The sequence below is a fragment of the Mustela putorius genome, unplaced genomic scaffold (assembly GCF_011764305.1).
Source record: "Mustela putorius furo isolate JIRA1106 unplaced genomic scaffold, ASM1176430v1.1 tig00003854_pilon_pilon_pilon, whole genome shotgun sequence".
Taxonomy (NCBI): Eukaryota; Metazoa; Chordata; class Mammalia; order Carnivora; family Mustelidae; genus Mustela; species Mustela putorius.
The window spans coordinates 7,316,377-7,342,607 of NW_025422006.1; the positions used below are offsets into that span (position 1 = coordinate 7,316,377).

General features: G+C 44.2%; 1 protein-coding gene across 2 annotated transcripts in view; it reads left to right on the forward strand.

The window, feature by feature from the left end:
• The window catches only part of PIP5K1B (phosphatidylinositol-4-phosphate 5-kinase type 1 beta), a 157,445-nt gene that overhangs the window by 70,068 nt on the left and 61,146 nt on the right, over positions 1-26,231 (forward strand). For both annotated transcript variants that reach the window (XM_045065071.1, XM_004769245.3), the window contains exons 6-11: positions 3,961-4,172; positions 5,691-5,774; positions 5,900-5,948; positions 8,538-8,622; positions 14,432-14,587; positions 19,525-19,669. In XM_045065071.1, the coding sequence (XP_044921006.1) occupies positions 3,961-4,172; positions 5,691-5,774; positions 5,900-5,948; positions 8,538-8,622; positions 14,432-14,587; positions 19,525-19,669 (731 nt within the window). The remainder of the gene's footprint in view (positions 1-3,960; positions 4,173-5,690; positions 5,775-5,899; positions 5,949-8,537; positions 8,623-14,431; positions 14,588-19,524; positions 19,670-26,231) is intronic.

Genomic DNA, 26,231 nt, shown 5'->3' on the forward strand with positions numbered 1-26,231 from the left:
TTTGTGGTGGGGGGGGGGGTGGTTGTCCCACAAAGAGAACTTTTCTTTGCAGCGAAAAAAGAGATCACAGGGAATGACTTCCAAAGCCCTGACTGCCCAGGTAACCGTGGGTGGGTGTCTCTTATTTGGGGTTAGGATGAGTATTTAGACAGGGAAGCCTTGTTACCAGCTGTAGACATGGACAGAAGGTCATTCAGACGCCTTAAGCTAACGCGCCTATACGTGCATTAGAAGTTCTATAAATGCGGCTTGTGCTTCCCTGCTTGGGTGGAGATTTGGGCATTATCATGAGGGAAAGGTAGATGTTGGTCTTTCCAGAGGTAACTCCATGGTCCTTCTGTGCAGACTCCCCTTTTTTAAGCTTTTCACTCTGAAAGCAGGAGCCTGGCTTCCTAGATACAATGCAGTACCCTTCAGGGTCTCTGACGATCCAGCTTGAGAACACAGAGAAAATGATTCGCTTTTAAAAAGTTAAGTGTAGCTTTTTCATAGTGAATTCTCTCTGGAGGCTTGTTATTGTTGTTGTTTTAAATAAGCCAGGACAAATATTTGGCGACTTTAAAGCATCAGGAAATCAGGAAAACATCAGGAATTAAAACTGGACCCCGGCCTGACTTTGGATCACTTATAAAAGACACCCGTTCCGTTTGGCCTGTCCTTAGGCGGGAGAAGAGCCTCTGAGTACAAACCAGACGATTCAGGTTGAATCTTGCATTGGGAATTTAAGGGAAAATACTTGATAAAGAGGCTTTTTAACAAGCAGAACTGCCTTGCCGATACTCTGCGGAGGAGAGAGAAAGAATTGGGACGTTATCACAAGGACCTTTCCATTTCCCCACACCTCGCTGTAAGCGTGCTGGTTGCCTGGCAGGGATGCCCACAGCACGGTCCCAGGGTCCGATTAGAATTTGATTTTGGAGCCTGGGTACTGCTGTGCGGGGACACTTAGCAGTGGGGCGTCTGGGCCGTGCAGAGCATGAGGCTGTGAATTTTGCTCACTGACGACGGGACTGTTGGCCCAGATGGCGGGGCCGTGGAGTTAGAGCCCTTGGACCAGAACTGCGGTGCGGCCACCTGTCCATTTCCCATCAGACACTCAACCCAGAACTTTTAAAGGGGCCCAAAGGGCGCTGGTAAGCTGGCCAAAAATGCAGTCGTATTTTTTGGGCTTTTTGTGCATTTTGTAGTCAGAAGTGTCACTTCAAGGGTGTTTACATCAAGACAAGTTCTGTAGCCTCTCACACCAGTGTGAGCCATGAGTCTCCGTGACTTATAGTCAGGATGAGGGTACCTAACAGCTAATTGGGTATTTTCCCTGTACCAAGAATTTTTCCAGGCACTTTCTCTGCATTTCCATGTTGAATTTTCACAAGCACCTTCTGCTGTGTGTAATAATAATGTCGGCCTTCCGCAGAGGAGGAAACTGGCGTAGGGAGGCGATGTGACCTGCCTAGGTCAGAGTCCGTGCCCTTTATCTTTTAGGTCCTTTACCCCAAAGCCTCTCTAGGAAGGGACACGCGAGCTCTGGTACCTGGGAGTCAGAAACCTGGTGTCTGCAGGTGGTGATCCCCGGGCAGGACTATGACGCCGTCTGAGGGGGCGCTGTTTCCAAGACACCCTTTCAGTATGGTTGACAGTTACAAAAGCTAAGGTCCTTCTACTTTTTTTTTTTTTTTAAGATTATATTTATTTATTTGAGAGAGAGAGAGACAGTGAGAGAGAACATGAGAGGGGAGAAGGTCAGAGGGAAAAGCAGACTCCCCGTGGAGCTGGGAGCCCGATGCGGGACTCGATCCTGAGACTCTGGCATCATGATCTGAGCCGATGGCAGTTGCTTAACCAACTGAGCCACCCAGGCACCCAGGTCCTTCTACTCTTGCTTTTGTCTGAAGAAAGTGTCCAATATCTGTTAGTGTTTCTTCGTAAGAGGTTGGGTCCTTGGCACCCGTGATACAAAGCTGGCTTGCTTTCTTATCGGACTTCCTCATGGAGGCATGAGGAAGGTGCTGATGGGTCTCCCTGGCGACCCAGCCAATGGGTTGGCTGCCGAATCATCGGGGCAGTGGTGAGGAACTCTTCCTGCCACCCTTCCCTCTTCCTTCATCCTTGACTCCACTTCTTCTTAGCTTAGGGAAGCTGGGTCCACATGACTATCGGGTCACTCTCTTGGGTTAGAAAGTTCCATGGCGTAAACCTCTTAAATAGTAAGACTCTACACTCAGCTCTTGCCTGCCTCCTTTCTCGAAGTACTTAGTTGAGTAAACTGAGCGATGAATCATTGATACTCTGAATAATTGATACTCATGGGCAGCCCCCTTTCGTTTTTCCTCGTCGATGCGTGAGACCCAGGGATAACCATATTTCTGGAAGGCCAGCTATGTCATAGTTCACAGACCCCCCTTATAGAGGCCACAGGTGTATAAATCCTCGGGTCCAACCCCTGATTGCTATATCTCTATCATAAATGTCTGATCAAAGAGCAATCGGGCTCCCCTGAAACTAATAACATACTATGTGTTAACTAAATTGAATTTAAATTTTTAAAAAAATTTTTTAAATATATAAATAAGCATTTGGGCTAAAGAGTAATGAGGAAAGCCTATGGCATTCTGGGTCTTCAGTCTCTGGTTAAAGAGTTATCATACACTCTGCCCCTCAAAGACATTCCCTAACTGGGCTATAGCGACAGATTATCCTGCTGATTCAGAGACAACTGTTCTGTCACGCAGGCTTGTCTTCATTTCTGGGCTGGTTTTGATTTCCTGAGCAGCTTTGTGTGAGAAACGCCAGGCGTTTAGAAGTCTCAGCCCCCTAGGAGAAGTTGTTTATCATAGAGGAAAACACCCCATTTTCATGCTCTCCTGAATACTCTTCCTCCCTGGAAGAAGCCTCCTGAGTGTCAAAGCCCCGCCCACCCCGGGAACGCATGCGCATTCCCTCTTCCCTTGACCTTATTTCCCGCCATTTTCCTGTCAGAGCGTCTCTCCCTCCTCTGTCTGGCTGCCTTCAGCTACTCTTCGTTCCTTCTCTTCCCCACTGTTTGCTGAGCGGGTAACTAAGCATGAAGTCCTGTTGTTTATTGAGATCATAATTTTTTAAAAAACACTTCTGCTGGGAACCGAATGGCCACTTGGAAACGCCAACTTTCCCAAGGAGACCAGCAAGGTTAAGATGTAGAGAACGGAATTCAGACAGAAACACATTCGGGCCGAGTCCGAGGAGGATACAAGCATGTAGAGACCCTTAGTTGGGGGTATCTGTGCTCTGGTGTTTAAGAGTGTGGCCACTGGGGAACGCCTGGGTGGCTCAGTGGGTTAAGCCGCTGCCTTCAGCTCAGGTCATGATCCCAGGGTTCTGGGATCGAGTCCCGCTTCGGGCTCCTTGCTTGATAGGGAGCCTGCTTCTGCCTGCCCCTCTGCCTGCTTGTGTGTACTCTCTTTCTCTCTCTGGCAAATAAAATCTTAAAAAAAAAAAAAAAGTGTGTGGCCACTGGAGGTGACTGCCAGGGTTCACATCCCCACAGTGCCACTTCTAAGCTGCGTCATACCGAACGAATTACCTTGTCTCCCTCTGGCTCATTTTATTCCTCTGTAAAATAGAGACAGACGTCGTACCTCGTCCGAAGAGTTGTGAGGGTTGGATCTGAGTGAACCTCCTTAGAACCTGGCATGTGGGAAGTGCTCAATAAATGTTACGAGGGAAGCGTTCACCGACGGTTAGAAAAAGCTGTGCTTGCTTTAGGTTTGCATAAAAAATATCCTCTTGGAGCCGTTGTGATAATCCCTACTAAACTTGACCTAATAATAACCTCAAATATTTTTATTTTGGTTTTCCTCCATCTGCCATGCCCTGGAAGGGACGCGGGAGCTGTGCATCTGCATCTCTAGAACTCTCTGATTCTCTGCCGCTGAGACTTACCCCCTTCTGTTGACCGGCCGCCTGGTTCTTTTTCTTCCGCAGGTGCTGGAGAGCTTCAAAATCATGGACTATAGCCTTTTGCTGGGAATCCACATCTTGGACCATTCCCTCAAAGAGAAGGAAGAGGAGAACTCACAGAATGTGCCTGATGCTAAGCGGTCCGGGATGCAGAAGGTCCTCTATTCCACGGCGATGGAATCCATCCAGGGTCCGGGCAAACCTGGAGATGGGATCATCGCAGAGAACCCGGACACGTAAGTGCACCCGCCCTCCTGCGCACCCTCCGGGTCGTGGCGGCCCATGGCAGTGGGGAATGACACACAATCATGTGCCCTCCGTGAGGGCTTTTTGAGAACGGATTCATACCTGGTGCTAAAATGGGTCAAGCAGCCTTCATTTCTGCTCCTCTCCGGGTAACTAGATGCCTGGCGGTGCTTCCGGCGATTACCATTCTTTCCCCCATGTGCTTGCTTTTTTCCAATGGCTCCATTTCGGAACAATGGCCCAAAGTGTTTCTGGCTACCCCCACTGGCTCCATATTCAAAACATTCCCCCACACAAGGGAGAACATGCTTTGAATTTGAATCAACGCGTATTTAAGCAGACACGGGGTCGGGATTGCATTCGTCATTCAGAGCTCCTCGTCTGCAGGAGAGGACTCTCTTCTGCCGGATCCTCTACCCCCTGGCAGATGTGGTCTCTTGCCTTAGCCAGATGTGCTGGTAACTGCAGGATCCATTTGCATATATAAAGTCCACACTGACGAACAGAAACAATTGCAACCGAGGAAAATTACTGCCGCGGCTGATTGTCACGTGCATTGACCAGCTGTACAAGAGAGAGAACGGAAGGCGCCGCTTTCCTTGGCCGTTAGCGAGCTGCCTTTTAGGAGTCTCCAACAATGATTAAATCACGGACATATTTCACTTTTTCTTTTTTTTTTGGTAAAGATTTTATTTATTTATTTGACAGACAGAGATCACAAGTAGGCAGAGAGGCAGGCAGAGAGAGAAGAGGAAGAGAGCCCAATGCAGGGCTTGATCTCAGGACGCTGAGACCATGACCTGAGCTGAAGTCAGAGGCTTTAATCCACTGAGCCACCCAGGCGCCCCCATATTTCACTTTTATAAAGGAATACATATCAAACTTTTAAAAAATCCTCACTTCTCCATCTATCTAAATGCCCAATAGTCAATTAAACAAGGGATTCTGTATCAGCATAAAAAACTACAGAGCCATAAAAAAACACATTATCATTGAATACAAGCAAATGTCTAATCACTTAGCGATTGAAGAATTCAAGTTATAAAGCATGTTAAATTGTTGCTTTTGTGGACTAATAAACACCTAAAAACACGCATTTACACTAGACGGGTTTACCAAATGCTAATAGTGGTCCTTGGCCTCCTAGGAATGGGTTCTTTTAAATATGTTACACTTCACAGCAAATAGGTAAAAGCATTGCATTTTTAAAGGGGAGTATTTAAAAAATACTTTAAAAATTCGTTCCCGTAGTTTTAAAATAGGAATGATTTTTTGTTTGGATTCTTCCCGTCCAGCTGTCCTGAGTCAACAGCTACATTTTCATTCTCCTGTGTGGGAAGTTCAGCATTCTGGATTCCCAGGGAGACCTTACCCAAGGCAAAAAAAAAAAAAGACTGGGAGTCCAGAATTCTTAAAGTTGTCCATTTTTATTTAGTCTGTTTATTAGAAGTGATTTTTAACTTCCCATTATATGTCATAAACTATTTTCTCTCTTGCTCTATCAACAGAATGGGAGGCATTCCAGCTAAAAGCCATAAGGGAGAAAAACTACTTTTATTTATGGGCATTATTGATATTCTGCAATCATATAGGTAAGAGATTTGGGGAAGTAGCCTTTCCTTATTTCAAAATAAATCAACAAAAGGTATTCTGAAAATCCACTGCATGGGAATGATTTTACATTCTCATTTGTATGTTTCTGTGTCTTTATGTTTAGGTTAATGAAGAAGCTAGAACATTCCTGGAAAGCTCTGGTCTATGATGGGGTATGTGATTATCATGTTCCTTGATATCTATATATTTTTCTGATTTCTCAGACTTTAGGGGGTGTCTAGGAAGTCGCGTCAGCAGAGAAAATGATGTCTTATTTTTGCGTGAAATCTGGACACACTTATGAAAGGAGAGGATGCTGGGAAGAAGGGGAGACTCTTTGCCTGGGCCCCGGAAGCTCAGGAGGGCAGTTACAATGAGGTTCTCACAAGACTGAGCTGTGGCGTGGTCTGAACCTGACTTTGGTGGACCACAGCCCGGGATTTGAACCTGCCAGGCACGTTGCTTGTGATTTGGCCTCTCTTGGCCTGGTTTCCCATCTCTCCAAGAGACATGGTAATAGTACCTAGTACTTGCCTCATTGGACTGATATAAGGATAAAATAAAATGATGCCCTTTAGTTTTCAACACAAGACATACGAAGTTACAGTTGGATATAGGACTAAGACTGGCTGGCATGAGGATATCTGTTGAACTCAGAATTGTATAACCAAAGAAAACAATCAACTATCCACCAACAGCCTCCCTCCCGAACCCCCTCTCTCTCTCAACCCACATAACACACATGCATGTTCCTCTCTGGGTATTAGATTTGAACTTTTTGCTGCTGACAGAACGTTACTAGCCTCAGTCTCCCTCAGTTAATAACCTAAAGTGACACTTCCAAAGAAGGTATCAGTCCAAGATTTGTTCACACCTTTTTTTTAAAAAAAGATGTTAGCAGATGCTTTCCTTTGAGAGAAGATAAATTATGGATATCACTCTTCTCCTTTATTGGAAAGAACACTTTCCACTGCCTCAGTTCCGTGGAAAACTGGTAATAACCTTCCAGCGTGAAAGGTCTGCGTTTGTCTACAGGCTGAGGAACGGGCTTCCTCAGAACGCACTTGTAACAGGGTCACAGGTTTGTTTCTAAGAATTAAATGTCAGCTTATTATTCAGATCAAAGATTCCTTCTATTTAAAAGCCAAGATGGTAGGTTCATTTTTTTCTCTTCCTAAGCTGACTAAAGTAGAGACTGAATAACATCTTCGCCATGGAAGGGAAATAGTAAACACACTTCTCCTTCTGTTCTCTGAGACAATGTTAATTCCCTGTCACCAGGCTAAGATTTCTGATGGGAATGACCTAGTTCTCCACTGGTCAGATGCTGCTGAGAGGCCCCTACCTTTGTCTAGTTAAAACACATCTTCCATTCTGCTGGGTTGGGTTTGGTTTTTTCTTAAGAGTATCTCTGTATTGAACATGTATTTGTGGAATTGTGAAATCAGTAAATAAGACTCATTTTTGTTTGCAAATGTGCCTCTTACCTAAGCAATGCTTCTTCGCACCAAAGAGAAACACAGTCCAGTCTCTCTTGGAAGGCAAGGTCCGAGTCTCAATGGTCTTGCACCATAAGATATTTCTAAGTTACTGTGCCTGTTGTATGTGTCCATTTCACACAGGAGCTGCGTGTCAGACCAGCTAGAAATGCCCACCTCTAACCATCCCTAACGGGCTAGAGGACCAGTAGGCCTTGGTCAAAGAAGCTTTCTCTGTACTGTGTCCTTCATAACACGCTGTTTACAGAATGACCTTATGCCTCCTATAATGCCCTGTTTCACAGATTTAAAAAAAAAAAAAAATAGAGGCACCGAGGCCCTGCCTTCTTCCTGGATCACACAGCTGTATTAAGGCTGGAACTAACATCAGAACCAGGTCTCCAGACCTCTGGTCCAATGTGGGTTTTTTCTTCCAAACCCAGAGCAGCTGCTTTATACCATCTAAATTTAAATTTTCAGAACTTCTCCTATTAGAATCCACAAACGTAGAATGAAAACGGCACATTTACTCTTTCTAGAAACGTGCATCTCGGTTAGCAGATACGTGATTACTGAATAAACATGTAGAATTAGCTTCTTCATCCATCTGCTTTCCTGGATTTATAATAAAATGCCCCTCCAGTCCTGAAGACTCCTGCCAAGCACGAGAGAATTGAGTTAACAATTCAATTCAGTTCAATTCTACCTAATTAGTAGATAATTCAGCATAGCGGAGGTCATCAGTCAGTCTTGTCCCCGAGGAGTCTTCCCAGTGTCCGTGTACCTGATTACTACGAGACAAAACCACACTATTTTCTTTTTAACCTCCATGTCACTCTTACATTAGAGTTGTTTTGCATATGTCCCCAATTTTTGTCCCTGACCGAAAACAGTATTATCCTTTATTTTAGATGAAACACTGGTTGCCTGTATGTTTAAAAAAAATAATCCAAAAGCTTCACAGGGCACACAGTGGAGTGAGAATCAGCTGTTTCGTTTTATAAAGCCGCGTCCTTTGGCTGGCTCCCCCGTGCCCCGCTCCGCACTCTCTTTCCTCAGGAATATCTGGAAACTTTGCCCACAGGGCCTTTACGCCCGTTTCCCCAGTCTCCCTCCTGGGCACCATGGGTCGCACAGATGACACATACCGCTCATTTCCGGCTGCCAGCGTCCATGCCTCCTGGCTCAGGACATTGGGCCGGCTGAGAACCGATTGCGTAGATGTTTCTTCTGGCTTGCAGTGATCTGAGAGGTAAACCTGTGCCCCCTGCTTTGTCCTTCCAGGATACCGTTTCCGTTCATCGACCAAGCTTTTACGCTGACAGGTTTCTGAAGTTTATGAATTCCAGAGTTTTCAAGAAAATTCAAGGTAAGATTCTTAGGAATCTTTTTTTTTTTTTTTTAACTTTTAGCTTACTGACTTTACTCTGGGCAATCTTTGTAAGATTTTTATTAGAAGGGTTTGGACTCTTCATCCCCAAAAGCTATGGTGACTTAGTAATTATGATGAAGTGTTCCATTAGGTATTTACTGATGCCATAATCATTAGAGTCCTAGGTTGTGGTAGAAAAAATAGAAACTGCCTACATGTCAAACCTTATCTTATATTGGGTATATATATTATGGTGCAATTAAATTGAATAATATTTAAAATAAAAATCATATTAAAGGTCCATTTAGGGGACACCTGGGTGGCTCATTCAGTTGAGTGTCCAGCTGTTGATTTTGGCTCAGGTCATGATCTTAGGATCAAGGTTGGGCCCCATGACCGGCTCTGCGCCCAGCGAAGAGTCTGCTTGGTATTCTCTCCCTCTCCCTTTTCCTCCCCCTCTGCTCCTCCTCCCACTCACATGCACATACCCGCATGCTCTCCTCAAATAACTGAAAACTTTTTCTTAAAGATTTTATCTATTCATTTGTTAGAGAAAGCAGCAGGCGGAGGGAGAAGCAGGCTCCGTGCTGAACAAGGAGCCCGATGTGGGACTCAATCCCAGGACCCCGGGGTCATGTCCTGAGCTGAAGGCAGCTGCGTAACTGACTGTGCAACCCAGGCATCCCATTTAGTTCTTACAGATACAGATATGTATAGATACACACACACACAGAGTTATTGGTTTGCATACAAAAATGCACAACAAATTCTTTTTTTTTTTTACATTTTTTTTATTGGAGAGATTGAGAGAACGAGTGGGGGAGGGGCAGAGGGAGAAGCAGACACCCCCACGGAGCAGAGAGTTCGACATGACACTGTATCCCAGGACGCCGGGATCATAACCTGAACCAAAAGCAGACACTCTTAGTGACTGAGCCACCCAAGCACCCTGCACAACAAATTCTAATGGGATATATAAAAGCGTGATATATCACATTAACAAGTAAAAGAAAGAAACCATATGATCACCTTAATAGATGCAAGAAAAGCATTGGACAAAGTACAACATTCATTCCTGTTTAAAAAAACAAAAACAAACAAAAAAAAAACCTCCACAAACTAGGCTTAGAAGGAACATACCTCAACACAATAAAGGACATACATGAAAAATCCACAATTAACACTATACCCAATGGTGAAAGACTAAGAGATTTTCTTCTAGGATCAGGAACAAGACAAGGATGTCCACTCTGCAGCTGTGGAAGTTGTGACCACAGCAATCAAACAAGAAAAAGAAATAAGGCCATCCAGATTGGCAAAGAAGTCAGATTTTCACTATTTGCAGATGACATTACACTACATATGTAGAAAACCCCAAAGACTCCACCAAAAAACTACCAGAACTGATTGATGAATTCATTAAAGTCACAGGATACAAAGTTAATATACAGCAATCCATTGCATTTCAACACAATAATAATGAGGTACCAGAAAGAGAAATTAAGAAAACCATCCCATTTATACTTGCACCAAATATAATAAAATGCCTCAGCATAAACTTAACCAAGGAGGTGAAATAGTTGTACTCTGAAAACTATAAAACACTGAAAGAAATTGAGGATGACACAAATAAATGTTAAGATATTCCATGGGCATGCATTGGAAGACCCAGTGTTTTTAAAACATTCATACTACCCAAAAGAATCTACAGATTTAACGGCATCCCTTTCAAAATACCAAGAATATTTTTCACGGAACTAGAACAGGTCATCCTAAAACTTGTATGGAACCACCAAAGACCCCGAACAGCCAAAGTGATCTTGAAAAACAAGAGCAAAGTTGAAAGTATCACAATCGAAGATTTCAAGATATACTACAAAGCTGTAGTCATCAGAACAGAACAGAAATAGACACATAAATCAATAGTATAGGACTGAGACTGGAAGGAAGCCCAAACCCACGTGGTCAGTTAATCTATGACAAAGAAGGGAACAGTACACAGTAGGGGAAAGAACGTCTCTTCAACAAATGGTGCTTGGAAGACTGGATGGCAACACACTAAAGAATGAAACTGGATCACGTTCTTAACACTATACACAAAAATAAACTCAAAATGGATTAAAAACTTAAATGTGAGACCTGAAATCCTAAAACTTCTCAAAGAAAACATAGGTAGTAATCTCTTGGCTATCACCCTAAGCAAAATATTAATGAATGTTTCTGCTCAGGCAACAGAAACCAAAGCAAAAATAAACTTGTGGGATTGGGAGGGAGACAAACCATAAGTGACTCTTAATCTCACAAAACAAACTGAGGGTTGCTGGGGGGAGGGGGTTTAGGAGAAGGGGGTGGGATTATGGACATTGGGGAGGGTATGTGCTTTGGTGAGTGCTGTGAAGTGTGTAAACCTGGTGATTCACAGACTTGTACCCCTGGGGATAAAAATATATGTTTATAAAAAATAAAAAATTAAAAAATAAAAATAATAAACTTGTGGGACTACACCAAAATAAAAAGCTTTAGCACAGTGAAGGAAACCTACTAAATGGAAGGAGATACTTGCAAATGATACATCTGATAAGGAATTAGTACCTAAAATATATAAAGAACTTATACAACTCAACACACACAAAAAAATGTGATCAAAAAATGGGCAGAGGACTTGAATAGACTTTTTTTTTCCAAAGAAGGCATACAGACGGCCAGCAGACACATGAAAAGATGCTCAATATCACTAATCATCAGGAAAATGCAGATCAAACCACAGTGAGATATCAACTCACTCCAGTCAGAATGGCTAGTATCAAAAAGACAAGAAATAGCAAGTGTTGGCGAGGATGTGGATAAAAGGCAGCCCTCATGCATGGTTGGTGGGAATGCAAAATGGTGTAGCCACTGTGGAAAACAGTTCCTCAAAACACTGAATGTAGAAATACTGATTAGTAATTCCACTACTGGGTGTTTACCCAAAGAAAATGAAAACCCTAATTCAGAAGGGTACATGCACCTCTGTGTTGACTACAGCTTTATTTCCAATAGCCAAGACATAGAAGGAGCCCAGTGTCCATCTACAGATGAATGGATAAAAAAGATGCCGTGTCTATATACGGTGGAATATTACTCAGCCGTTAAGAATGGCGTCTTGCCGGGGCGCCTGGGTGGCTCAGTGGATTAAGCCGCTGCCTTCGGCTCGGGTCACCATCTCAGTGTCCTGGGATGGAGCCCCGCATCGGGCTCTCTGCTCAGCAGGGAGCCTGCTTCCCCCTCTGTCTCTGCCTGCTTCTCTGCCTACTTGTGATCTCTCTCTCTGTCAAATAAAATAAAATCTTTTAAAAAAAAAAAAAAAAAAAGAATGGCGTCTTGCCATCTGCAACAGCATGACTGGACCTACAGGGTATTATGCTAATTAAATAGGACTAAGATCCATATTACCATATAATCTCACTTCTGTGTGGCATTTTAAAAAAGCAAATGGACAAACTGCTGCTTGCCAGAGGGGATGTGGGTGGGGGATGGGCGATATGGATAATGGGGATTAAGAGGTACACACTTTGAGTTATAAAATAATCATGGAGCTGAAAAGTACAGCATAGGGAATTTAGTCAATATTATATATGCTGGCTAACTGAACATAATAAAAAAATAAAAAGTAATCCTAGTAATAATACTATGTAGTGATAGATGGTGATCACACTTCTCATGGTGAGCACAGAGCAATGTATAGAATTGTCTATAATCAATATGTTGTGCACCTGAACCTAATACAACATTGTATGTCAATTACACTCCAATAATAATTTTTTTAATTTTAAAAGCTAAAAAAAATACAACTTTAAGATGCTTTATCAACTGTAATTCTATTAAAGCCCTTAATGCTTATAGGCATACGTTCTTTGTAGATGGAAACTTCCCCTTCTCACGTCTACCCCCAAGAAAATAGTACCTACTCTTCAAGTTTCTTCTTTCAAATTACTTTTTTAAGTCTTATTAGTCTTTCATTCCACCGCAAAATTGAGTCATACTCGCATTGTAATAATGTCTGCAAGTTGTATAATTTTTTCTAGAAATATTAGTCATCATAATGTTGAGACATCACTGAAATTCCCTACCCAGATAATGTGTGTCAAGCAGTAAAACTTAGCTTCTTGAACGGAATATAATAGTATGTTAATTTGTTAAAAAAACAACTGCTGTAAGATTTTTAGGACAATAATGCATTCAGTCAGCCAGTTTTGAGCACCTGTAATGTACCTAGCATTATACTACACAATAATATAGGAAGATTTTTTTTAATTAATTAGTTCCTCCCTCAGTAATTTTTGGGTCAGGGATTAGAACATGTAACAGATTTATAATCTAATGAAGCAATTGCCCTTCCCTCAAAAAACAAAACAGAACAAAACAAAAAAACTCACTCTGGTTTTATCTTTTCTCCCCCTCACATCAGCCAGGAAATAGAATCCTCTACAGAGAGGAAATAAACACCAGTTTAGACAACTTCAGGCAGAAGAAAGGCACCTGGGGTTTCATGCTTTCTAGCTGTGTGACCTTGAGCAGGTCGCAACTTTCCCAGTCTCAGTTGTCAGACCTATAAAAGGGCCCACCTCCCTTGGACAACCACATGGGGTTTTGAGATTTGGTGTGTCAATGTCGCCCTCCAAACCCTAAAGCCTTCTCCAGGAGTTATTGTGATGATGATCATATTGTTATGGTTCTTAAACTGCTCATAGGACATATAAACCTTCCCTTCTCTTAAAGTGGAGAGATTGCCCACTATTCTTTCCCCATCGGTGTGACCCAAAGTCCTGTCCAGTTATGTTCTTAGAGGCTGTCTATGGGTAAGCCCCAGATAAGCGCCATAATTTAAGTCCTGGAGAGCTCCCAAGGCCAGACACAATTCTCTAATGGATCAGCTGTCAGGTCCCCAGTCTGTGCAGCCCTCCAAAGGCAGAGGAGAGGCTTTGCCTGTTCAGGGAAAGCATAAACCAGCCTCAACTTTCCTCCCTCCCCTCCAATGGAATTCTCTAACGGTGTTAAGCCAAGAATTATTGCAGTGAAGACGGCATGGAAATGGAGATGGTCTGTCTGCGGCCTCAGCCGCTCCCACGGACGTATCAGAGGTGAAGGGACACCCTTCCGCGAGCAGGATGGTTGGTGATGTCCATGTGCCTCGGTTCAGGTTCCCAACACACTCCTGAAGCTGGAGAATGCTGTTTGCACAAAGGTCGGGAGTGAACGATAACATCTGACGCAGCCATGACCTAGAAAAGACCCAGAGAACAGGAAACTTCAGTGGAAAGTCACTTAAAAGCAAAAAGCAACCAGAAGTAACTGGGCTAAATTAGGCTTCATGAGTATAAGATTAAACATTGGCATGTTTGGAAATTCCCAGTCCCCAAGTTAATAAAACCAGGGTCATGAGAATTCAACTCCGTTTACCATCTATGTTTACCAACCCACCCAACCGCCTCCCAGCGCTAGAAAAACATTGCTTGGAGGCAGAAGAAGTATCCTTTAATGACATAACGTTTTAAGTCTCACCTCTGGTAAGACTTGACCTCAGAATCTGGAGACAATTTCCAGTTCGCATGTATTCAAGGAGCTTTTCATGGAAGTCGAGTCCTTGTGGACAAGTAAAATTGCCAAAACCCAAACAGTTTCGTCTCCCTCTCATGTCTGTAAAAGTCTCTTGCACTCGGCTCAAATCATGAGTCATATGTGAATGAGGAAAATCTTAATTTAATAAAAAAAATTAATGTGGTTTTACCGTAAATATCGTTGTCTCTCCTTTTTCCTCCCTGTCTAGCCTTGAAGGCCTCGCCTTCTAAAAAACGTTGCAACTCCATCGCCGCCCTGAAGGCCACCTCGCAAGAGATCGTGTCCTCAGTTAGCCAGGAGTGGAAGGACGGGAAGCGAGACTTGCTGACCGAGGGGCAGAGTTTCAGCAGCCTTGACGAAGAAGGTAAAGACGTGTCACTTAACAAAAAAAAAAGGAAAGGAAAAAAAGTCCTTCTGATCTTGTTTCTGTAGGTGATAAAGATTCATGATAGAGCAATTAGAATATACCTGCCCAAAGAAGCAAGGTGGGGGCATGCCTCGCTGGCTCCGTCTTTGGAGCTGGGTCTTGATCTCAGGGTCGTGAGTTCAAACCCCACATTGGAACTTATTTTAAAAAAGAAAGAAAGAAAAAGAAAGAAAGAAATAAAAGACAAAGAAAGTCTATTAACTCATTTTCAAAAGGATATTTACGGTATGACATAGTTACTACAAATTTTTCAAACACCTGAATAAAATAATATGTGGTTGACAGTAAAGAGGAAGGAAAAGTTGGAAGATATACTGAGGCATTTAGAATTAAAAGATCCATAATCCGCTCTTGGGAGGTCACACATCTGAACATGTTTGTGTTTTTACTATTGGACCTTGTTCTGTGTGCACGTACAGTGTGTGTGTGTGTGTCTCTGTGTGTGCATGTTTCAAACACACATATGCATTGTATACATATGTATACACACATCCTTACAGATACGTGTGTACACAATGTAACAATGAATTATCCATTCATTTAGGTCTTTAATGAATTTAATAAAGGCTTTGTGACTTTCCTCTTGCTTGTCTCATACACCTCCCTTTTATTAGCTTTATTCTTAAATGCATATAGAGATAGTCATAGACATGTATTTTCGGTCTTTTCAAATAGCATCTTTCTAAGATTTGGGTTTTCTGGCTCTTTCTTGCTACTGTGTAGCCCTCCCTTCTCTTTCTTTCCGTCCTCACCTGCCAGCTCGGTCTCCCAGAATAATGATGAATGCAACTGGTGATTGTGGGCAGCCTTGCCTTGTCCTGATTTTAAAGGGAATGTCTCTCCGGTTTCACTGTTGAGAAAGAACTTGGCTGTATTTGATACCCCTAATCGGGTCAAGGAAGGACTTTTTTATTCCTGGTTTGCTGAAAGTTTTTTTATCAGGAGTGAGTGTTGAATTTTATCACATACTTTTTCTTGTTTGTTGACTTGATCATGAGGGTTTTTTTCTCTTCTAATTCTAGAAGAGGAAGTGACATTTTAGGCTTTCCTTTCCCCCGGAGTGGTCAGGATACAGTTTTCTTCTACAGCACCGCTCCACCGCTGTCGTGTGGGGTTTCCTTCTTTCTCATCTTCCTAGAAAACAGCTCAGACCCACATTTGGTGCTTTCGGCAAAGGAGTTCATGAATCGCCTTTGCTCCACTCTACACCGGCCATTTCTGGTTCGGAGATGCCCTTTCCCTGAGACTCCCCCTGTGCCCGCCTCTCCCCTACCACATGGCCCGGGCTTCTTAGAACACACGTAAAACTGCGAGGTGTCTGCGGTCTGGGAGATAGGATTAACTGATTTTTAAACTGTGCTAGTTAAACGTTCAACTAGTACACACCGGATGGCATCTGAAGTTAGAGCGGTGAGTCCAGGTGTTAATGTGCGGGGAGAAGAGGATATAATACATACACTGCCTACCACCCAGAAAGTCTGGAGACCTGGGAAGTAGGGCACAGGTTGTGGGTTTTGTTTTTGTTTTTGTTTTGTGCAGGAGACTTACTGCACCCATTGCTTCATTTTTAAAGAGACTTCACCCAAAAAGCCACCGAAGGTTGAAGAAAAACCTACTGAGCATATTCTTTGAAAATTTTAACATACTATTACGAAAATGAATTGATCTGAATAATGCCATCTGTGTACAAAGTTTGCTACCGTGTTCGGCCTTTTTATAATGCCCCGTGCTTGGGGGCTCCCCTTTAACAGTGCACCAAGTCATCGCCAGATTCCTCTCGAGTTTTTAATCCTCTCGTCTGTGCCGCTGTCCGTTTTCCAGTTGTCTTCATTTTCTCTGGCCATGTAGCAAATTACCCAGAACATCTGCAGCTTAGTAGGACCTCTGTTTATTAGCCCACCATGTGTAAATCAGAATTCTGGCCAGGCTCGCCTTGGTTCTCTGGACATAGCTTATCAGGGTCTCAGAAAAGGTGTCAACTGGGCTTCTCTTAGGTGCTGGAGAAAATCCTCCTCCAAGGTCATCACCTGGTTGGCGGAATTCACTTCCTCATGGTTGTAGGGCGGAGGTCCCTATGCCTTCCTGTCTGATAGCCGTGGGCCCACTCCAGCCCCCCCACCTCCGAGACCTTCCACATTCCTTGCCAGGCAGCCCCCTCTATCTTCAGACCAGGACTTTCTTACAAGTCAATCTTTCTCTCACTTCGGATCTCTGACCTGCAGACAGAGATTTAAAAGGCTCAGGTGATTAGGCCAGGCCCACCTAGAGAGTATTCTCTTTGACTAACTTGAAATTAACATATGAGTAACCTTAATTACATCTGCAGAATTCCTTTTGCCCTGTACCATCCTGTACTATCCTAGTATATTGCCCAGTTCCACCCACACTCAAAGGGAGATGATACAAGTGTTCAGGTCACCTGGGATCAGCCTAGAATTCTGTCTACCATGCTAGTTTTTTTAAAAAGTTGAAGGATACAAGAGCTTGAGGAAACAGCTCTCTGCTTCAGAGAGCTGGTCCTTAAACGTTGGGGCTCAGCTCCCCGGTGTCTGGACCAAGGCCCTGGACAGATTGTCTCTCTCTGAACTGTACCACTCATGTAGTCTCTGGCTCATGAAGTCAAGACCACAGTCTGCGTGAGCCTCTCTGGTCCAGCTCCATCTGCCCTAAGTTGAGTAGCAATTCATTGGTGGGAGGTCATTTTCCAGAATGCACTCTTCACTACTCTTGAGCATGTCCGTATTATCCTCTGTATTTAGTAAGAAGGTGGGACCAAGTATATTAAAGATCGCTAGCCAGCTGGCGTGTTACATGGAAGCCTTTCTCATTTTTGCATGTAGAGCACTTTGGTTACTTGTGTTGCTGTACCGTTACCATCTGCTAATTCATCGTGGAAATTCTTTATGTTGAGCTGACCTGGAGGCAGAGCCGCACCATGTCCCAAAGTGCGTCCAGTCTCCTGGTCCAGAGCAGCCCTTCTGACTTACACCCTCTCCCTCCATCTACAGCTCTTCAAACCCCAAATCCAAAACCTCACACTCATGCAGTAGCACCTATTAGGGCCATTTTCCCATTCATACACTTCCTAAAAATGCGTAATTTTGAGCCTGTAAAGGAGGACCAGGAGCACCTCAAAATTATGTTTTATTTATTATCCTCTTTGTTTAGTCTAGGGGAAGGATCAAACAGAAGCCAGTCCAGCATGGTGACTTTAGTTCACAAAAGTCTGTTGTATATTTGAAAGTTGCTAAAAGAATAGATCCTAAAAGTTCTCACTGCAGGAAAAAAGATGTTGTATCTACACACGGAGGGTCACTAGATTGTGATGATCATCTCACAATAAATATGTGTATCGAATGGTCACGTTGCACACCTAGAATCGATACAGTGTTCTATGTCAATCGTGTCTTCATAAAAATTTTTAAAAATAAAATATCTCCCTAGGTTTAAAAAAAAAAAAAATCAGTGCAAGCCCCGCTGCAAAAGCTGAAGGACAGGACTCAGGAGTAACTCTTAGGTCCGTAGCGTTCTGTCACTGGGGACGTGCATGTGTATTTTTTAAGCAGCTCTTCTCTTGGTGACTGGATCTGTCATTAAGATACTGTCTCTGACAAGCTGGGCAGTAAGGGATACGAATTTGTCCAAAGTTTAGGTGAGGATCATTAAAAATGATCTCCCAATATGAAAAAGGACTCCACACAGATGCAGGGAGAGTGGGCGTGGGTCACTGCTCAGCCTTGAACATTTTCCTTTCCCGCATAAGTACTTTTATAGGCATCTACTGTTTGTTTGGTTTTTAAGATTTCATTTATTTATTGGGCAGAGAGAGAGCACAAGCAGGGGGAGCAGCATTCAGAGAGAGAGAGAGAAGCAGTACCCCCCTCAGAGCAGGGAGCCCGATGCGGGGCTCCATCCTGGACCCTGGGATCATGACCTGAGCCGAAGGCAGTCGCTTAACTGACCGAGCCACCCAGGTGTCCCAGGCCCTGGGATCATGACCTGAGCCGAAGGCAGTCGCTTAACTGACCGAGCCACCCAGGTGTCCCAGGCACCTACCTTTTAAAAAGAAAATAGGGAGTTTTCTCATTTTTAGAAAGGCAACCTTGGCTCTTGAAATATGAGGCCGAGAGGAGCCAAGGATGAATATGGACACAAAGGGGATTAAGACATAGCTGGCTTGGTTCAGTTGGTTAAGCATCTGCCTTTTGCTTAGGTCATGACCGCGGGGTCCTGGGATCGAGCCCCACATGGGGTGTCTTGCTCAAGAGGGAGCCTGCTTCTCCCTCTCCCTCTGCCCCTGCCCCCACCGTGAGAGAGCTTGTGTGCTCTCTCTCTCTCTCTCTCACTCTCGCTTCCTCTCAAATAAATAAAATCTTTTTAAAAGAGAGAGAGAGCTGGCTGTTCGTCTGGGCAGCCTTTGTTTCCTGGCTCTTAGAAAGTTTGAGTACTTGGATCTAAATTGAGAATGACAGACACGCGCATATCCTAGGGAGGGAAAGCAGGTTCCCTGTGTGTTTCTCCATTTGCCAATCATGCTGTTAATCTCTGTCGAATTATCCCCTTAAGCTCCTTCCAGCTTTTTATGTCATCTTTTGAAACAGTAAATCGCTTTATTAGGTTTTTAAAAGCACATTCATAATGTCATTTCCATAAAGCCATTTTGTAAATTAATGCCATTTCCTTTCTGGATAACCTGTTGGCAAGAAGCTATTTTATATGTCTTCGGCAGCACAGACGAGCGAAGTGAATTCGTAATTTAATTTGCAACCTGATACGTAAAATGAACACTTTGGAGTTGATTTAAATTATTACAGGTATTAAGGCAACATTTATTACGGAGATTCATGAGTGTGTGTTGTGTGTCTGTTTTCCAGCCCTGGGATCCCGACACAGGCCGGACCTTGTGCCTAGTACCCCGTCACTGTTTGAAGCTGCTTCCTTGGCAACCACTATTTCATCGTCTTCCTTATATGTCGATGAACATTGTCCACACGACAGGACTGCGCTCTATTCAAACAGGTGAGCCTTAGCACGATCAGATTACCATTCCGGTTATTACCACATCAGCATCACATTGAGATGATGTGAATTGAGAACATGCTGTCCCTGGCGCCCAGAACGTGACTGTCACGTGCCCCGTAAGTAAGAGAAAGAGAGAACATGCTTGATTTGTTGTGTGGCAAGAAGCACATCTGAGGGGGAAACCTTGCTTATTTTTCCCCACTATTAGTCATTATGTCCTATTGAAACTATATACTTGGTTCTAGGGAAGAAGACCGATCTTTCATAATTTTTCTTGTAATAATTTCTTATGAATGGATTTTTGAAGCAAGTACTCTTGGATAGTATTGCTGGTAGTTGCAAAGATATTCACATATTCTTAAAAAAAAAAAAAAAGATATTTGCATATTCTCTTTTTGTGTGAGTGACATTAGTAATGGTGATAGGGAGAAGGATGGCCGCCTCCAAAGTCGTGCCTGTCCTAAACCCTAGAACCTTTGATATGTCACCTTATATAGTAAAAGGGACTTTTGTGAATGTGATTAAATTAAAGATCCGGAGATGGGAAAAGTCTTGAATTATTCAGGTTGTCCCAGTGAAATCACAGGGTCTTTGTGAAAATAGATATATATGGTTTTATTAACCCTGCAGTGGCAGACAGCTTCATGCTTATGTTTCTTTATAGATCACTGAGTCCTGCAAAATTCAAAACTCACTAGGAAGCTACGAGCGTTTACAGTGAATGTGTCCTTCCTAAAAATCCTTAGGTGCGCACCAGTCTGTCCTCAAGCAGTCAAGTCTGATTATGAACAGGGTCTTGGTCAGAGGGAGACAGGAAGATTAGAGTCAGAGCAAGAGGAGCGACCCAGAAGGGAGGGCAGAGAGAGACATTGGAAGGTGGAGCGCAGCTGGCTTTGAAGGTGGGGGACAGGGCCATGAGCCTGGGAATGTAGGTAGCCTCTAGAAGCCAGAAAAGGCAAGGAAACAGAGGAAGACAGCTCTTCCAATACCTTGAATTTAAGGATTTGTGACCACCGAGGCCTCAAGAGAAGTTGTGTCATTTTAAACTGCTAAGTGTGTGGTCATTTCTTAGAGCAGCGATGGACGGCTAACCCAGTCCCTCTCAAACCTGTAACAATGGAAAGGTTAGGTGTTGGGTGGCCTGTTGCGATTTCTTAAATAGAGAGTGGATTCGTTATTAGATACGTTCGCTTTTTGAACCAAAACATTGTCAGACATTGATTCTAACAATAGAAGATGATATGGTTACCAAGAGATCACAGTGTTGTGTGTGGGCTTAGCTGTTGGATTTCCTCTCTTTCCGTATATGCAATTTTGTAACGAGCTCCAGTCCCCAGGCAGGGACTACTATGCATGTTCTTGATGATTATCCGTTAAATGGGAACTAGCTCTCATTAAAAATCTAAGCTCCTGAGAATCAAGGTCCCGTTTGTGCAGGTAAACTGCTTCTTACACGGTACATCCTCCATCCCATGCGTCCTTCCAGAAAGAGGACTCAGGACAGTAGACTCACTAGTAACACAGGTGTGTTTGTAGATTCCAGCGTGGTCTCTGGGCAAGTTCAGGTTTGGTCATTGGAGCTTCTCCAGAAATTGCTTCCCATTGCTGTTCCCTTCCCTCGCCACTAGCTACAGGTTGCGGGGTGGGTAGCGGTTGAGGCAGCCCGCCTCGGTCCAGAGAAGTGAAAAGAAAGACAAGGTGAGTCATCTGACTTAGCAGGGCTTCCGTCTAGATAGCTCTGCTGGAAGGGCCAACAAATAAGGCTCCATTATAAATTATTCAACTCCCGGGAACTGTAGAAGAAATTTGGTTCGCTTCCTCGGGTTAAAAGAATTGAAAGCGATCTATACCTTACACTACCGTGGACCTTGATCGTTCCGATTTGTTACATCAGTTGGTCAAGCAACAGCTTTCCTATCTCTGTGGCAGAGCTGAGCACTTTGGTTTTGCTCTCAAATATAAATAGCGGCTTAAAAAATGGCTGGAAAGTCATAAGAAGCTCCTTGCAAGGTCAAAAACAATTCTGTGTGAAGCCATGGTGATTTCTGATGGTTTGCTACTATTCTCATTATCAGGGGCATGTAATTGGGTATGCTTGTTATTAAATTATTTACTAGAATTTTCAGGACAAGAATAAAAGGGTTTTTTGCTTGGTTTTTGGTTTTGGTTTGGGGTTTTTTTTTTTTTTTCGTGCAAGTGGTTGTGGGTCAGTATTCAGACTCTTGGCAAAAAAGTATTTAATTCTTGGGGATTCATAAGGTTCTCCTTCCTGACTAGTGTGGGAATGATCTCTGCGCACTCCTGGGCTGTGGTTTAATTCTTGGTACCTTTCTTTATGATGATACTGGTTATCGTATGTATATGGATGAGAAAAACATTAGTGTTGTCTGTTGTATTTTTTCTTTTCTTTTTTCCAAGTGACTTGAGATCAATCTTCTTTGGCATTGTATCTCCAAGTTGCAACTTGAAGATTTTATTTATTTTGCACGCACGCACGCACGTACATGCAAGAGAGAGAGAGTGCGCGCACACGCACATGAGTGGGAGAGAGAGGCAGAGGGAGAAGCAGACTCCCCGCTGAGCAGGGAGCCCAATGTGGGACTTGATCCCGGGACCCGGAGATCTTGACCTGAGCTGGAAGCAGATGCTTAACCAACTGAGCCACCCAGGCGCCTTTCCAAGTTGTAATCTGATTTCTCCTATTTAGCTGCCAGTCTGGGTTCAACTGCAAGAACGAGAAACCACGCCGTCTTAGGCAGAGAGGGCCTTGATAGAAGGAATCAGGTGCTTACAAAGTCTGTGAAACGGCTCTGAGGTGGACATCAGGAAATCACTCCCGGGTAACACCACCGAACTAGCCCACCAACAGCCCTATAGCCTTGGCCGAAATCAAGCAGGGGCTCTGACAATGGAACCCAAGCCACTGACAAGCATTTTGGTGTCCCCAGAATGTTTTTCAAATGAGCCATCATTGAAACAGGCAGACTGTCTCACTAAAATACCCAGGCCCTTTGGAAAAATCACTAGCTTGGGCCGCACTTGGCCCTGTGGCCTCTCAGCACTCACCAGCTGGAGCGGAGACGCAGGGACCCTCCAGGTCACCACCTTCTGCTTTGTTCATAGGTGACAGTAACATTGCCCGCCTGCTCCCCTGAGCATTTCTGATTTTAGCCTGGAGAAGAAGAGAGGCCAACGGCGTGCCTCCCATCTTAACCACTGCCTTAGGGGGATGCTAAGGAGAAGGTGCGAAAAAGGCACAGGGGCGCTGGAGAGAAGTTGCTAGCGTGTGAACTCCTGGGAATCCGTATCCTCACCCACCCCTGCCACGCGCGACCCTAATTACTCAACGGGGAAGCCTTACCGACAAACCGAAAAGAAATTGTCATGCTTTCTAGCACTTTTTTCCTTTAGAGCCCTCCTAGACCTATGTGGGGTCTCTTGAAACGATAAACAAACATGATTTTAAGTCTCTTCTGGCCTACTAAATTTTGAAACCTAATCCAAACAGCCTGGAAAGAAAATGAGTTGAATATTGATGTTATAATTCACATGTTGGGGTTTTGTCTCTCTGCGTCATTTTTCTGTGAAGGCAGGGTGGCCTGTTTTTCCCATTTCGACACTAAGCCCTACGTCACTGCCCTTCAGTAAGCCGTGAATACTTCCACTAGCCGTCGTCATTCTGTCCGTCTTTCTGAAATCCCTGACTCTGACAGGTGTCGATCAGTGCCGGGATGTCTCTGCATCTAAATTATATATTTTGGGGCAAGGGGGCTCGGGGCTGTCTCTTTGAATTATTCCCCTTTTTACGGGATTATTCTTTGTCACTGCAAAAACTCTGATAGAAATCTGTTCTTTTTTTTTTTTTAAGTGTGCTCTAAAGATGGAGTAGGATGCAAAGAAAGATTAGTATTTTTAAGGTATACATTGACCCTGGTGATCATGAGTATGTGTTTTCACGTTCCCCCGTACAGTTCAGTATCAGAACATGTAGCTCACAGCAGTTGGAGGCAGAGTGTGGTGGCTACGTCCTTTCTGGTCAAAGGGTGGGTTGTAAAGTCTGATTTTTTGATCCTTGAATTCTCCTTTTCTAGCAGGAGCTCTGTTCTTTCAGAGGAGGTATAAACTGAGCACTAAGAAACGCAGAGGCAAAAAAACCTTTTCTAGCAGGAGCTCTGTTCTTTCAGAGGGGGTATAAACTGAGCACTAAGAAACGCAGAGGCAAAAACACACTTTACCTCAAAACTGAGAACAGTCTAGTGGGGATGTTTACTACCACTATGAATATGAATCCTTTTCATGATTCCCTGCACTGCTGGGAGCAAAGCTGTTGCTTGGATCACGTCAAAGTATCGAAAACCCGCCTGTGTCCCAACACACAGAAAGCCTCTGCCTGGAGCCTGCCTTGACCTTCATGGCCACTCTGGCCGGCCTCATGTTTTACTAGTGTTTCCAATAGTGGGCTCCCCCAGGAGCCATGTGGGGTATTAGAAGAAGGGCAGTTGTGTCAGAAGAAATGCCTGCCCCTGGTCATTTGCACGTAGAGGACAGCTGGGAAGGCCCCCCAAGTGATGAGTCTAGCTCATGGATCGTAGAGGCGGAGCCCTGGGATCTGGCTACAGTTCATGCACTTTTCTTCCTGCTCTTAGAGTCTCTTAAACCCAGGAGAGGGATGGAAGCAAGGTGGAAGGACCTGTTGTCTTACAGACCTGTCCAAGAGACAAGGAGAGAGAAACACAGAGATGTGTGCATCCTGTGACATGCTGCCCCAAGGTCCCACCGTGTGCCAGTAGGAGGTGACTGGAACGCGGGTCTCTGGGGCCTCCGCCTCACGTCTGTCTCCCGTATCCCCCTTCCGCTAACAGCCTCCTGTCCTTTCGCTCTTGTCCTTGCCGTGTGTGCTGTGCATGGACGGTTCATGCGCCCGGTTTTCCTAACATGAATTCTGCCTCCATAACTGAGTGACCTTTTTGCTGCCTAATAGCTAGGGTATTTCTGTTAGACAAAGCGCTGGGCTTCTTTGAATGCCTGCTCTTGACATTTGTTCTAGAAGTCATTGGCTAAGTTTGCTTATTAAGAACATCATGGCTGGGCGCCTGGGTGGCTCAGTCAGTTAAGCCTCTGCCTTCAGCTCAGGTCATGATCCCAGGGTCCTGCGTGAGGCTCCTTGCTGAGCAGGAGCCTGCTTCTCCCTTAACCTCTGCTTGACACTCCCCTTGCTTGTGCTCTGTCTCTCTGTGTGTGTCAAATAAATAAATAAAATCTTTTTAAAATAAAAAATAAATTTTAAAAAAGCACATCATGGCAGGGCGCCTGGGTGGCTCGGTCAGATGAGCATCCAACTCTTGGTTTCCGCTCAGGTCGTGATCTCAGGGTGGAGGGATCAAGCCCCACGTCGGACTCTGTGCTCTGCATGGAATCTGCTTGAGAGTATCTCTCCCCTTCACCCTCTGTGCCTCCCCCCCCCCAAATAAATAAGTAAATATATCTTTTTTAAAAAAAGAATATCATGATATGCCTGGGTGGCTCAGTCGGTTAAGCCTCTGCCTTTGGCTCAGGTCGTGATCCCAGTGTCCTAGGATCGAGTTCCGCCTTGGGCTCCCTGCTCAGCGGGGAGCCTGCTTCCTCCTCTGCCTCTGCTACTCCCCCTGCTTGTGTTCCCTCTCTCTCTGACAAGTAAATAAAATCTTCAAAAAAAAATCATAACCTTGGGAACTTCTCCGCCATAGCAGTAATCGTACTTCAAATCATCAGTACTAATCTGATAATGATACTAATTATAATAATAGCTCATTCTTGGACCTTACTCAGGTCCGTGTTCAGCTCTTTCCATGTGTCAAAGTGACTTAAAGCTCCCAGCAGCCCTGGAAGGTCATCACATTTCCTATCTCCAGTTCACAGACCAGACATGCGCACAACATGGGGTCACTTGAAGGTCAGGTGGCTGCCCCGTGGAGCTGTGGTTTCCGCACACAGCATGGTACAGAGCGTGAGGCACCGGCCCCCCTCACCCGTGTTGCCCCACCTCAGACCAGTTGCCCTTGAAATGATGTTTCCCACATGAGGTCCACTCTTCCTCGTCTGTTTTCCCTTTTCTTTTTCCATGTGATTTTAAGTGTGGATTTTCGCTCCTCAAGACGTTGGAGCCCAAGCGTTCAAACCCTAGAAATAGGACATACTAACTTAAATCCCCAAGTGACCTGAAAAAAACTCTTCCCTCGAGTTTTTATTTCCAGCCCTTCCAGTACACTCCACGTGCTTACATGGTCACAGAGGAGAGACTTCTGTTAGATACGTGTCTGCTTGATTTAGAAAATCCCGTATCTTGGGGCACCTGGGTGGCTCAGTCGGTTAAGCTTCTACCTTTGGCTCAGGTCATGATCCAAAGATTCTGGGATCGAGCCCTGCATCAGGCTCCCTGCTCGGCGGGAAGCCTGCTTCTCCCTCTCCCTCTGCCCCTGCTCGTGTTCCCTCTCTGGCTGTGTCTCTCTGTAAATAAAATCTTAAAAAAAAAAAAAAAAGAAAGAAAGAAAAAATCCCGTATCTTCTGTTGACGAGGTAA